This window comes from Ixodes scapularis, unplaced genomic scaffold (genome assembly GCF_016920785.2).
Source record: "Ixodes scapularis isolate PalLabHiFi unplaced genomic scaffold, ASM1692078v2 ptg000312l_1___fragment_3__unscaffolded, whole genome shotgun sequence".
Classification (NCBI taxonomy): domain Eukaryota; kingdom Metazoa; phylum Arthropoda; class Arachnida; order Ixodida; family Ixodidae; genus Ixodes; species Ixodes scapularis.
In genome coordinates this window covers 2,969,459-2,984,323 of record NW_024609958.1, presented here as the reverse complement: position 1 = coordinate 2,984,323, position 14,865 = coordinate 2,969,459, and the positions used below count along the sequence as shown (strand labels likewise).

The 14,865-nt window shown below is 47.6% G+C and overlaps 1 protein-coding gene across 1 annotated transcript; it reads right to left on the bottom strand.

Annotated features, from left to right (window-relative positions):
- Positions 1-10,362: 10,362 nt before the first annotated feature.
- Positions 10,363-14,675, bottom strand: LOC120836532. The gene is made up of 2 exons (XM_040205493.2): positions 13,818-14,675; positions 10,363-11,226 (listed from the first exon to the last, which is right to left on the bottom strand). The coding sequence occupies exons 1-2, from the start codon at positions 14,673-14,675 to the stop codon at positions 10,363-10,365; spliced, it is 1,722 nt and encodes a 573-aa protein (XP_040061427.2).
- Positions 14,676-14,865: the final 190 nt, after the last annotated feature.

Sequence of the window (14,865 nt, the reverse complement as noted above, 5' to 3'; positions counted from 1 at the left end):
ATATAACACGTACATACACCCTAGTATTCAAAGAAAGTATAATAACTACGGTGTCGTGGCTACTTTAATAAAGAAAAAACATCCACAAACAGAAATAGATTCCGAGCTGGCGTGTTCAGACGAGCGAGAAGTCGTCTCTACACAGATCAAGCTCGGAGACACTATAATTGACATACACAACACTTACAGTAGGCCAACTGTGCGTCCGAATGACGCCGACTGGATTGACCGTCTTGTGGTCCGGGGAAGGCATACTATCCTGGCGGGGGACTTTAACGCCCGATATACGGCCTGGGGGTACCCGGACGAGAGCGCTCGGGGAAGAACATAAAGAAAGCCTGCGTAGCAGTACATCTCCAGCTCTGCAACAACCCTGAAACGCCCACTCGACTGGCGCAGTCCACCAGCCAGAATGACACGTCTCCCGATCTGACGTGGGTCTCCCCAAGATTGCGGATCCAATGGCACGTGCAGTCGTATCCCATGGGCAGCGATCACTTGCCCATCGTCATCAAACTCCACATCAGCACCACTTCGAGACGGCGGACAACCTTTACCAAGTGGGACACCTACCGCGCCACAATGAGCCGCCGGGACGGTGTGCCTTTCGCGGAGCGGAACCAGTCCGCGCTCAAAGAAGCCCGCACAGAGTACCAGGTGAAGGAAGACACGCCAACACCCGACCTCCACTTGGTCAAGCTATGGGACAAACGCCTCGCGGTTCTTATCCGGTACCGGGCCAGGAGATCCCTCGGGAACAAAATTCGTTTGAACCACGCCACAGCCAAGGCAAAGAAATACACCATCGAGCTTTGCCGCACCACGTGGAGGGGGCTGTGCAACCCCTTCAACGACAAGACGGGCTACGCTAAAGTGTGGAGCGCCTACAGGGGACTGGCCGGAAAAACCAAAACCCGGAACAACGGGGAGCAACCTTGCTCTCCGTCTCAACATCACGGAGGAACAACTGGCGGAAGAAGCTGGGGAACACTTCTTTCCTCAGCAACCAATACCACCACCGCCCGAAATCTACAACCGGATGCCTATCCTGCAAGAAGAACCGGCGGATGCACCATTCACCTTGGCAGAACTCATCGACGCACTCAGCTCGGCGAGGGCGAAATCGGCACCTGGCCCAGGTCAAGTCACCATAATAGCGCTCCGGAACCTTCCAAGTGGGGCTATGAAAGAACTCCTCGACACCTTCAACAAGGTCTGGATGGAAGGCGAACTACCAGCAGAATGGAAAAGATCAACAGTTATTCCCATCCCCAAGCCCGGCAAGACCCCAGATGCCATAGCCAACCTTAGACCCATATCCCTGACATCCAACCTATGCAAGGTTCTAGAGCGCATGGTCACTGCTCGCCTGCAATGGATCCTTGAGACTACGGGGGCCCTTCGCCCCATGCAGACGGCCTTTCGACCGCACATGTCAACGCAGGACAGTCTGCTTATGATCTACCACGACCTCTACGAACGCCGCCTCTCCAAGAGTCAGCCTCGAACGCTCGTCACCATCGACTTGCGGAAAGCGTTCTACTCCGTCCCGCACTCCACCTTGGTCGCCGCTGCTCAGAGGCGAGGCATACAGGGCCGCCCCTTAAACTTCATCAAGACCTTCCTTCAAGAACGCACATACCAGGTCTTAATTGGTAACGCGAAAGGACGTTGGAGGCCCAACAACATCGGCGTACCTCAGGGGGTGGTCTTGTCACCGCTTCTCTTCAACCTCGCCATGACCGACCTCGCTCAAGCCCTGGAGGCCGTCCCGCAGGTCTGCTATAACATCTATGCGGACGATGTCACCTTGTGGACAACGACTGGAAATGCGACCGACCAGCAGCGCCACATGCAAAATGCCCTGGACATAGTCACCACGTTCACCTGCAACTCCGGATTCGAACTTTCCAAAGACAAGACATCGTATATGGTCATCCCCGCCAAAAGCAGGAGTTCCAGCACCGACATGCAGCTTTGCGTAGAAGGTACCCCCATCTCACCAACAGATAATATCAAGGTTCTGGGCGTCCCCTTTAATAAGAACAGAAGGGCATCCACGTGGATTACGCAAGTCAAGAAACATTGGAAGGACGGCCTGAACCTCCTCAGAGCAATTACCAGCAAAGCTTGGGGAGCTCAAAAGGACCTACTACGCCATCTCGTGCGCACGCTCCTTGTCTCCAACGTGGTGTACGGCCTGAACTTCCTCCGCCTCACCCGGAAGCAAGAGGCCACACTCGTGACTCGTGGCCTCTTGCTTCCGGCGATGAGGATCGTCACGGGTCTCCCTCGCTTCACGCGGGTGGAGCAGCTCGAATGCTTCGCGCAAATGAACACCATCCGAGAAATTGCGGGCGAAATGCGCATTAGCCAAGCCCAGCGCCTGTCGCGGACCCCACAAGGAATAATTATTCTAACCAAGAGTGGGCACGCCCGTCTCATCGAAGGACCACCGATGACGACACCTCCGCCTCCGTGGGAGGCGGAGCCGGTCGTCGTTGCCAAACCAATACCCAGAAACCAAGGGCACAACGCGCCGGGAAGGCGGGTCACCCAGGCCTCTATCCATTTGGCTGAGGTCGGCGGGCTGGAGGGGCACGTAGAAGTGTTCTACACCGACGCGGCGCGCTCAGAGACCGGCCGCACGGCCATCGCCTGGCACTCCCCCACAAGACACGACACGCAGCAGCAGCTTACAGAAACCACCCGGAGCGTCTGCTCCGCGGAACTACGGGCGATCCTCATGGCGGTGTGGGCGGCCACTCAAAAGCGAACCAACGTCACGGAAACGCGAATTTACACGGATTCTCAAGAGGCGCTCCGAGAATTACGCCGGACTGATACATGCAACCCTACTATTGCGGAAATTCGAACAATGGTGCGCCAGGCGAATGCGCATCGAACCATCAGCGTTACGTGGCTCCCAGGCCACGAAGGCATCCCGGGGAACGAGCGGGGGAATGGGGCCGCGAGTGCAGCGCTACAAGCAAGATCGCTCTCACAAGGCCCGGTTCCCTCGTCTGTTCAGCGGGATGTGCCACAGGACGACTTCGATCTCTCGGAGGTGAAGCGCACAGAGAAAACCGCACGCAAGGCGCGCCTCGCCGCGCTTCTACCGCCCAACCCTCATCCGATCCCGCGCGGCTTTCCACGGTGGGAGCGGGTGGCACTAAACTGGCTACAAACAAGAACTATGATGACACCAGTATGGCTGGCAAGGTTACACCACCTAGCGGATCCACAAGACATCGGCCCCGATCCAAACTGCACACAGTGCGGCGTCCCGGCCACCTGCTCCCATCTTGTGTGAAGTGTGCTGGATACGCGCAAGCGCGGGAGGCCGCGATCTACGACCTCCCAGGAACCTTGCGCACCCGCTCCTTTTTGGAGTAAACTCATCCGAACACTGCCGTGAACGCGGAACAGAAACTCATTTATGCATCCCTCATCCACTTCCGCCGATCCTCCGGGGTCGGTAGGTTCATCTAATCATCATCACCCATCACTTCCCCCCCCCTTCCCCCGCCCCCTCCCTTATCCCCCTGCCTACCTTGAGGCCCTCCAGCCAGAAGGCAGATATTCAATAAACGTATTAACCAACCAACCAACTGTAAAGGACTTGGCTCCCGGATACCCATGCCGTGAAGATCATCCTGCCTCTGGAAACCAACCTGCACGTCCAACTCCCCTTCGGCTGTTGAGCCGTCCGCCCGCTAGCTCGCAAACTTGGGACCCCTTATGGCTGTGGAGGAGTTCGGCTCGCCCGCCTTTGTGTGGAACCTTGTTTGTCGAGTTTGGCTGTGGTCGGGGCCCCCGCTGAGGGCGTGTGCGGTCAAGGAGGACGGCAGGGAAAGTTTTCTTAGGTTAGGATTATTCCCACAACATTTGCTGACGAATTGATCGTATCCATTGTAAAGATTTTATATTCTATCACTTGAATACACAGTTGCGTTCGTTAACCTCAGTATCGTTCATCGACGGAAAAGAGGAGACCATATTTTCTTCGTGACAACACTAAGTCAATCTTGGGTACATGGACAAAGCGGCTCAAATATGTAGTCGTGAAGATGCGCCCACGACGCCTTCGGCAGACTTTTTATTTCTCTGACGAACGAGTGAAAGTAAGCAATTATGGCGACTCCGCGACTCTAACTTCCCACGGAAATTGAGTTATTTATTACGCACAAATATAACCTCGAGGAGATTTGAGATCCCCTGAAAGACGGCTAACATATGATTTGAAACCGCTTAAAATCAAAACAGCCTGCAAATCGGCCATTTTTCTTTTTTTTAACTAATAAGATTTTCAGTTTTAGCGGGAAAAGCGCTAAACTGGCAACACTGCTTAGACACTCTATAACCGCCACCGGAGGGCGCCATGATACCTTCAAAGCTTCAGCGCAGGAGATTAACTGCGGCGCATTCTTTGTGCATAATTGGTTTTGTTGGTTACAAAGGAACGCTTAAGAACGATTATCGCCGTTACGATGCACTTTCGCCGCTGTTTGATTGGCTACCTATAGGGTCGTAGCGTAATCTGTGGTGAGACTCGAAGTGAAACGTACTACACTGCGCTGCGTGATACGGCTTTATCTCAAGGACCACCCTCACTCTACAAAATGTCTGTGCGTCTACTTTCAGGCACAACACTTGGAGAGCCAATCACCGCAGCTTGCGGAGGCAGCTCAGCGAATGACGATGCCGAAACATATGTTTAGACCAAAAAACGCAGTCTGAGTTGTGACATTAAGCAATGCAAAACGTCACGCTTGCACTGCTTAATGTCACAACTCAGACTGTGTTTTTTGGTCTAAGCATATGTTTCGTCATCGTCATTCGCTGAGCTGCCTCCATAAGTTGCGCTGATTGGCTCTCCGAGTGTTCTGCGTAAAAGTAGACGCACAGACTTTTTTTTAGAGTGCTGGGTCTCTTTGGCGATAACAAACACTTCAGTACGACAAATACCCGCATATTCTTCTCCTGTAGAAAGTGCACACAGCGTAGAATATCAAGCTTTTGAAGCGTATCGTGCTCTTGCTCCGAAGAAATGTTCGAGAAATTAAACAAGGCATAAGACATGGAATTACGCAAGTCCAAAACATCTGTAAAATAAAAAAGAAATAAAAGAAGATACTTTTACACGCAGATTGTTTACTGTATTTATTCTAAGGGCGAGACAATGCCCCCCGAATCGAGTGTAAGGGCAATGTTTACAGGTGCTGTCTTGGCCTCCTCCCACCTGCTTCCAAAGCTACCATTGGCGAGAAAATTCTCACGGAACCGCCTGTTGCGAGGAACACGCCTACAACCTGGGATATAAACAAGGCAGCAAACTTTCCACAACTTAGACGAGCAATCGCCCCATCAAGTTCCTTGAAGCAAGAAAGCCTTACGTAAGTTCTGTTCGAAATTTTTATACTAGTATTAGTTCTTGTCGCAATGCAGCGCTGTTAGAGGCAACAGGAGTTCAATGTGTGCTCGTAAAATGGACTTCATAATACCGTTCGTTTAAATAACGGTCTGTTGTAGGTGGATATGTTCAGCTACGTTTTCATGCTGTTCATGCCATTCGGGGTAATATTCGCTTCCAACAATATATATACAGAAAGAATTTTGTCTCCAAATCAGTCTTGGGTAAGCCACCTTCAAAAAGTAATTCGTTACAGTTACAGTTAGATTCAGAAAAAGTAGCGAAGTTACCATAACGGAGCTTGGTTTCAATGTTGTGTCCCGCAGTTGTAAGCGGCAACGGTGACAACACGACTCCATGGTATTCTTGTATTTGCTCTGGAATATGCCTGTGCACAGCGTTCGTGTTCTCGGCGGTCTGGAAATCACTCCGATACGATGTTCACCAGAGCCAGTAATGGATGAAATTTACGTGAGACGTGTTTTTCACTCCTCTTATTATCAAATTGTTCTTCGCTTGCCGGCGGATTGAGTAGACGTTCTGGAATCCAGATGATCGCGACGGTTTTTGCCGGTGCATGGAGGGCACCTGTGTTCTGAAGTTCGAGGTCTCCTGTAAAAAAGTTAGTGCCGAGTTCGGCCCTGAACGTAGCGCTGTGCTAAGGTAAACCAAGGTTAGATACTAAGGCTGGCTGCTACACAGAAAGTCCATGCCTGTCTGGTCCCGTTCAATAAAAATGGCTATTGCGATAAGCTACTACAGCGCACAACGAGGAGGAAGGGTCTACTCTTGGATACAACATTCGACGTCACAATCAACGCCGCCGCTGCTCAGTGTTGCCAGAAGAGGCGCAGTTAGGGATTGGGACACGTGAACTTCAAAATTTCTTTTGTCAAAAGAAAAGAATTTTGGATGATATATTTCGCAGCCTTATGCAGGGGTAAATATTTAGTGCACGCCGAATGTTTCATAGAAATCTATGAATATTAATGTTTCGCAGGAACTCTCCTTTAAAAAAAGTTGCCTCTACATTCCGAGAAAAAAAAAAAAAAAAAAGATTGCGCTGTCGAGTTTCGCCGCTATATTTATTTTATTTTTTCTCTTTTAGGAGGAGGTTCCCGTTAGACTGTGATATTATATTGCAATATAATCAACATGCTGCTCGTACGTCTCGCCGTGGTGCTTATTCTACCTGCATTTCAAGGTAAGTTGAATGAAGATATACATATATAGCAATTACAACATTCTTTCTGCTTTCTTTCTATATATAGTTTGCCAGGTTTCCTTCTTTAAGAAACACCTGTGATTGGATACCACCGGTGCTCTCTGAACGTCGTTTGGTATTGAAGACAATGCCAATCAACGTCAGGTGTCTGACGAGGTTGCAAATGGAAGTCAGTGCATCGCATGCCATCTAAAGGTGCTCTAAGGAGGTTTCTGAGATCGCCTAAATAAGGCGAAAACTCTCTGTGCGGGCTCTAAGCATCCTATAAATGCATAAATCATTACGATGCGCGGCCGCTTTTCGTATTAGAAAAGCAATAAAAAATCGAGCGCACAGAAGTTATTTCCGCAGGGGTGGAGCATTGTTCCGGCAGCCAGGACGATACGTGACCAATGAAAAGGTGACATTTCGTTGAGATTGCAAACACTGATAGTACAAAAGGTGTATGCTTTTGTAGATGATAAAGCCGAATAAAGTGTAGTCGAAAAATGTTAGCTTTTCGCCGAGAGAGAACATATTATTGTAATATTCGTCTCAATGTGGCGCTGAACAGCGTACACCACGCCATTCAGTTCACGTACGAAACAGAGACAGATAATGTGTTGCCTTTTTTGGATGTGTTGGTACGCCGGGCCAGTAATGGCAGTGTGGAAACGACGGTGTACCGCAAGCAGTGTGACACCGGAAATTCTTTGTCCTTTGACTCGCATCACCCGACCGAACACAGACGGTTCATTGTAAGAACCTTTTTATCACGTTGTGATGCAGTGTGCTCTAACAAGCAGCTACGGTTGCAAGAGGTAGAAAATGTGGTTGGTGCGTTAGAGCGGCGCCATTATCCGAGGACGTTTATTAACGATACGCAGAGGCGAATGCAGAGGGGAAGGGGGAGGGAGTCACGAATGCGGGCAACGTCTATTGTATCTATTCCCTATGTCCAGGGCGTGTCAGATGCTGTTCGGAGAGCTTTGCGCCCGCTGGGCGTACAAACTGTTTTTAAACCCCATTATACCTTAGCGAATGTGTTCCCGAAACCGAAGGACCGCACCTCTGCAGACGGTCAGAGTGGGGTCGTATACAAAGTGCAGTGCGGGGATTGTGACGCGACCTACATCCGCGAAACGGGCAGAAAGAGGGCAACGAGATTGAAAGAACACAAGAGGGACGTTGCCAAGGCCACCCATGCCACGCGGTCCAAGACGGAACTTGTCGAACACTGCTGGACGACAGGACACAGTTTCGACCTGGACAATGCGACAACGCTGGCCCGAGAACAAAAATGGGGGCAAAGAAAATTCGTCGAGTCCTGGTTCATTCGCCGTGACTCATCGGCGTGCAACACCAACCGTGGCCCCCTGCCGGACGTTTACGGGGACGTGTGTGATAAGTAGACTGGTCGACCTCACCTCATTTGTGTCAGTGTATACTGAAGATGCCACCTGCATAGGTGGCGAAACGTCTGTACCTTTTGTTATTAATTTGTTATGTTAAGTCGGAGTAAACCTTTTCAATCATGAATTCACGCGGCTTTTGGAACATTTTTGCACTCAAAAACAGCGCACCATGTTTTTTATTTTTATTTTTCGAGGGAGTGATATCGTCCGGTCGTCAGCTCTCGAGCGCGTGCTCGCAGGTTTGAATCGTAGTGCGGGCTGAATGGGCAACGTGGCGCGTGCATTGAAGCTATCACTCCGCGATTCAGCCGGTCGGAGGTTCCAGGACCACTGTCAGCTATTGGCTGACAGCGGTCCTGGTTTCGGAACATGCTCTTCCCAACGCCGGAGACAAACTTTGTTTCGCGATTTTTTATTTCATTTTTAATAGGAAAATCAGACGCGTATCTTAATGATTGGGGAATTTCTAGGATGTTTACAGCCAACAGAGTGAGGTATCGCGATATTCAGGCGATCTTAGAAACCTCTTCAGGGCAGCTTTATTGAGCCTCACACAGACTGCACTGTTAAACTGCTAATTTTCGTTTATTGCATGCGCTCAAAGAATTGGATTATCCTGGAGGTCGCAAATGAAGCGGTCACTACCCCCCGGGATTTCGGGGTTTTTGAAGTTGTTGAGAGGGTTAAGCAACCAGTTACTAAAAATTCAGCTAATGTGTAGTGCTAAAAAATGAAAGCCGTTTACAACTCCCTGTAACACCGAATTGGAGCGCAGCTCTTGAGGAGGAGGAGGGAAGGGTACAGAGGGTTACCTGTTGTCGGGGCGGGGGGGGGGGGGGGGTCATGTGGCCTTGGGGGGTCACGTGACCCCTCAGAAAAATTTTTCCGCTAGATTTAGCGGGGAAAATTTTCCGCTAAATTTAGCGGGGAAATTTTTCCGCTAGATTTAGCGGGGAATTTTACCCATAATGCACCGCGCGGTTACGCCGACGGCGACGGCGACGGCGACGGCGACGGCGACGGCGACGCCGCTCAAGCCGGAAACGGGCCCCTAAGAGCTGCGCTCTAAAATAACTGATGATGATGTTTATCGATAACGTCGGATGTTTTGTGCAGAAGGCTCAATTTACAAATCCCATATTAAAATGTTTTCGTAGATAACTTAAAATGATTAATTTTACGAATAAAAATGATTGACAAAATTAGAACTTAATATCAAAGTTTAATTAGACAGACTTGTGCCTACTATCTTAGAAATATACCAGCATTTTGCGCAATGCTAACGCAAACGCACAGTTCATGTTATGATAATGCAATGAATGCAGAGGTGCAAGCGAACAGAACAAGAATAATGATAGTAATTTCTGTAGATGGGGAACAGGGGGACAAAGGAAAAACACAAACCCCTAAACTTTGTTTTGGAGATTTGCTGTGTGTGGGGATGGGCGTTGCTCTTTTGTCACCCTTGTTCCCTTTCTCCAAGGATCATTATTTGTGCGCTTGCTCCGGTACGCGATTCTAAAACTCACAATAATCTCCTTTCTTGGCTGCACCTTCATAACATTTTTTTTTTCAGAAGGGTTTTTGTCTGAGGCCTATAATGAAGTTGATTGCTACGAAGTTGTTATTGAGGGCGGAAATATATTCTGCAGAATCAATGGACATAATGTAAGTATTGCGAAGAATCAAATACAAATCAGATATTTTTAAATAATCCAAAGCAGCCTTCTAGATTTTTCTTGTGTAATGCAAAGACCTCTGTTTGGCGTGAACACCAGTAACATTTTAGAAAACGCTCACAATGTTACCAAGTTAGTGACACATCTCGTAAACACGGGGCCACATAAGGCGAAAATACCGGTGGAATGTACTTGAAGTAAAGTACTACAAATACAATGTACTTTGAAAGTAAAGTACAAGTATTTCAACACAATCTTTCATGGTGTCCTTCAATTCCCCTATACAGTGATGTTTTCACTGGTACGCATTGCCCAGTGGTAATCAGGGGTGCATGACCTATTTTCAAAAACAGCGGCGAATATTTGATAAATAATTTGGCCACAGAGTAGTTATTTTCGGGAATTGAGTCAAATTCAGAAGTCCCTCTTCTGAATTGGGCGCCGCTTGCACTGGATTGTTGCACCCAAGGGGGTTAAATGTTTGTTTGTTTGTTTATTTTGAGTGCCCAAAAACAGCCAAAGCCTATACATTGGTGCACTTGTTAGTAACATTTCAGATAGCATATAAACACAAACAAGAAAAGTATGGTCGCCTCACACACCTCTAAAAAAAAAAAAACACAGGAATTGAATAGTTGCAAAGCATGAACATTATTTCAATACATGAAGCAAGAACTTCCTAAAATGAGGTTGGTTAGGGTTAAAAATGTCAATGCCATCTGATTCCAGATGATTGAAGTAGTTTTGCAGTCGGCCCGAGGGTGACGTGAAATCGCTGTAATTGACATGGAAAGTGCGACTAGAACGAACATTTCTACCGGGTATATGATAGTTAATAGATGTGACCAGAGAGCTAATATCGTGATTAGAATGTATGCATTTAAACAAGAATAAAAGGTCACGCGAGCATCGTTTTGATGCAAGGTTAGTGATTTGCAATTGTCTGAGCACTTCGTTGTAATCATATAGATCGTGTGATGGGGATCTAAAATGATAAGTTCTGGCAAATCTCTTCTGTACGCGTTCCACATTATTGGAAGCTGTAGCACTAAGGCTGTTCCAAATCACAGTGCAGAAGTCATGTTTTGGAAGAATTCGGTAAAGTACGTAGAAAAGGTAAACACTTGAAAAACACTTACTAAATCTTGAAATTGCACCGAGAAGACGAAAACAAGAGCTCACAACGTATGTCGCGTGCGAGTTAAAGTTGAGTTTGGAGTCTAGCATCACTCCCAGATCTTTCACAATCGTAACTCGAGTAATCGACGAATTTTCTGAGTAGAGAAAGTTAGTTGGATTAGTCTTCCGCGTGAACGATATTACATTTGTTTTTCCAATGTTAAGATCAAGCCCTTTATCTTTACACCATGGACAGATGGCGTTGATATCTTCCTGCAGTAGAGCACAATCATTTAATGACGAAATATTTTTATAGATCTTGAGGTCATCAGCGAACTGCAAGAGGCTCGAATGGCGAATGATGTCTTGGACATCTTTAACAAATATATTAAAAAGAAGAGGTCCCAGATTGGAACCCTGGGGTACACCAGATGGCACAGGAAAAAAACAAGACCTAAGATTTGCGTAGCCGACACAGTTTTCTCTTGCAGAAAGATAACTTTCAAACCAAGAACAGTACTCGTCGCTGAGACCAGAAACATAAAGTTTGTGTAACAGTAACTTGTGGTTTACACGATCAAATGCCTTGCTACTATCAAAATACACTGCGTCAACTTGCTCTCAAGAACAGACTCTGGGGGCAACATCATTTAAACAACACGCAAGATTTGTTTCAACAGACCTGCCGCTCAAAAAACCATGTTGAACTTCGGGTATTAAGTGCTTAAAACAGTGTGCTAGATGCTTATGAATGATTTTTTCGAATACATTCGAAAATGCGGAAAGCAATGATATCGGTCTACAGTTTGTGATATTCGTTGAGGTGCCTGATTTAGGAAGGGGGATTACCAAGCCCTTTTTCCAGGCGGTCGGAAAGATAGACTGCTTCAGCGACATAAAAAATATGTGGTGTAGAATGGGAGCCAGTATGTCGACACACCCCTTAACTATAAAATTCGGTATGCCATCAAGGCCACAAGATTTTTTAGATGGGAGCTGATGAATTGCCCAAACAACGTCGGCAAAGTCAATTGTCGGAGGAGGAAAATGGTTATGAGTAGTTAGTAAAATCTCTGTGTTTTCGACACTGACTGATGAATAGGTGGACAGGAAAAACTTTGCGAATTAATTGCATATCTTGTCAGGATCAGAAGAATATGCTCCGTCAATCATAAGTGAAGCAGGACTCGACCTATCTCGAGTATGCTTTTTAACCAATCGCCAAAACTCCTGGGGACACTTGGAAACACTCCCTTCGACTTGTCTACGATAAGCCTCTTTATCGCGCTTATACAGTTCTTTAGCCGTGGCTCGGCATATTTTTATCCTGTCATAAACTTCGTTGCTGTTAGTAGTGCGGTAAAGACGGTGCAAATTTCATTTCATTTCATATATTATACCCTTAAAGCGCCCGTACGGCTTTGCATAAGGGGGGGGGGGGCAAGTACAACATTATTCAAAACACAAACATAAAAGAAATAGAATAAGAAAACAGGTGCTACGGTTGCTATGCGTATAAGTAAGTATTAAGAGAATCTCTGAAAGCAGAGGATTCTTGGATGATTACAATATTATCAGGAAGAAAGTTCCATTCGTATGAAGCTAACTGTAATGGTGAAAATTTAAAGAGGTTTGTTCGTGGAGTGACCAAATGGAGTTTTTGCGAATTGTCAGTACGCGCGGAAATAAGGGGTGCAGCCCGGCAATACAGTTCTCTTTTCGATGGGCAGTGGTAATAAAAAGTATGTAATGATGCAAGCCCTGAGATTTTCCTTCTGTCTGCAAGAGGTGGTAGCCCAAGTTTTTCCTTTAGTGAGGTGATGCTTGTACGCGTGTAGTTTTTAAGAATGAAGCGTGTGGCTCTGTTTTTTTTGCGCATTACGCGTTTTAATTCGCGAGAGAACCAGGGGGCATATCTGTTTGATCGATCAGTTTGTTTACGAGGTATAAAGCTGTGCATGCCGGTCATCAAAATATTGGTCAAAGCAGTGACCGCCTCGTCAATCGAGTGTAAACGAAGGACGTCGTCCCACGCGTGCGCAGCAAGGAAAAGATAAAAGTCAAGATATGAGCCGTTGGCGTAGTCAAACCGATATATGTTTTTGTGTTTCACGGACGAGACTAGCACGTCTACCTTAACGGAAAATGGAACATGCCATATATCGGCGCAAACAATCGGATTGCTCACTATTGCAATATTGTAAGTTTCAAGATTAGTAAAAAGAACGTCCAGAGCGTTTCCACATACGTTTGAAGGAACTTCGCCGCGGTAAAGATCGTTGTAGTGAACAAAATTTAAGAGCTGATTTCCTTTGCGACAGCTTGACTCTGAAGCTTCGCTCGACCACCACGTACCAGGTACATTAAAATCGCCGACAATGATCACGTTAAAGTTGGCGGCGTCGAGTTTTTCTGATAAACTGATCAGAACCTGCTCAAATTCATTGGAATCGAGAGACGGGGGTATATAATAATTTCCTATTAAAAGATTTTTGGGTCCGCCAGTTTTCACTTCAAGCCAAACACGTTCTTCATAGCTTTCGAGGTCCAAGCGACGAACTGCCGTAATGTTGTTGCGTATGGCTGTGAGTACACCACCACCGTATTTCTGTCCGGTAACTCCGTAATTGCGGTCGCGGCGAAATATGGAGTAGCTGTCAGAAAAATATTCATAAGATGAGATGTCACCTAGTAGCCAAGTTTCTGTAATATAATACACGTCGTAGTCTGAAAGCGCTACTCGCTCAGAGAACGTATCGGCCTTAGTGCGAAGGCCCCTTACGTTTTGGTAGTAGATTGATAAAGTTTTAAGCTTCTCCCGTGTCTGCATTAGCAAGTTCGTCGGTTCTTAGTACACCACGAAACTTGCGAAAAAGACACCCCTCAGGCCACACTAGTGGGTCGTTAATAATATCAAACGTGTCAGCACTTACTGCGACGTGAAAAGACGAGTATGTAGAAAACTTGCTTTTAAGCCTTGTACGTACGAACGTGTCGTCCTTCACCACATCAGCCACAAACTGTTCGATGTCTTCCGTGGTTGTATCCGGGTTCATCCTTGTTACGAACAATGCTTTCCGGGCAGGACCCCGGGGAACGGTCCTCAGAGTCGTCGACTTGCGGGCACCCTCTCGTATTTCTGCCTTCCGCTGGCGTTGAATTTCATTCCAGCCGTCTTCTGGCTGGTTGCGTTTGCCTGAGCTCGGACTGACGTTATCCGAGTGCGTTGAAGGTGCGGTGGAAGCAGAAGTGGACTGTTTGGAAGGTCGTTGGGTCTCGTTGTTGTTCGCCGGTGCCTTGTTTGCAGCGTTGGGACGAACAGGCGGCGTTCCATCACCTGTTTGCCTCGTTGCATTCCCCGCCACTTTGGCATAGCCCGGCCCTGTTGGTTGAATGGTCAACAAAGCGTCGAGGGCTTTCGCAAGGTTTGTATTCACGAAGTCCAGGCGCTTCATGACACATGAGTCATTGTTTTTCAGTTCCAGCCTCATAGCAGCGTTTTCGAGCTTGAGTGACGTCACTGTAGGTTCCAGCCGGTCGACTTTCAAAAGCAGCTCTGTCAGAGTAGCCACCGAATTCGCAGGATGTTCGTCACTGCCCATGGCAGTGGGCGTAGTCGAGCCGGGCGACAGCACGTCAGCATTGACGAGCCTTTCCTCACCGCACGGACGCCGAGTGCAGTCAGTGCATTTGTATATGCTGACACCGTCGCGAAAAAGGACGTCGTAATCTTCTTGGCGAATGTTCAGGCATTTTGTGTGGAAGACGAAATCACACTCACCGCTGCATGTGATGGAAGTTTGCCGGGACGAAATAGACAGGGTGCACTCAGCGCACACACCCATCTACTGCTGGCGAGGGAGCACGAGAGCATGCGATTGCCCTCATTCAGTGCGCAGTACTAGGAGAGAGCATGACGTCAGCCCCATAGCTTCTGCAAGCAATTCTCTCATAGAGGAGTGTCGTCTATTTAATGAAAAAAACAAAGAAACAGTGAGTGTGAAAGCGAGGTGGTGATAATTAATCATAATATGA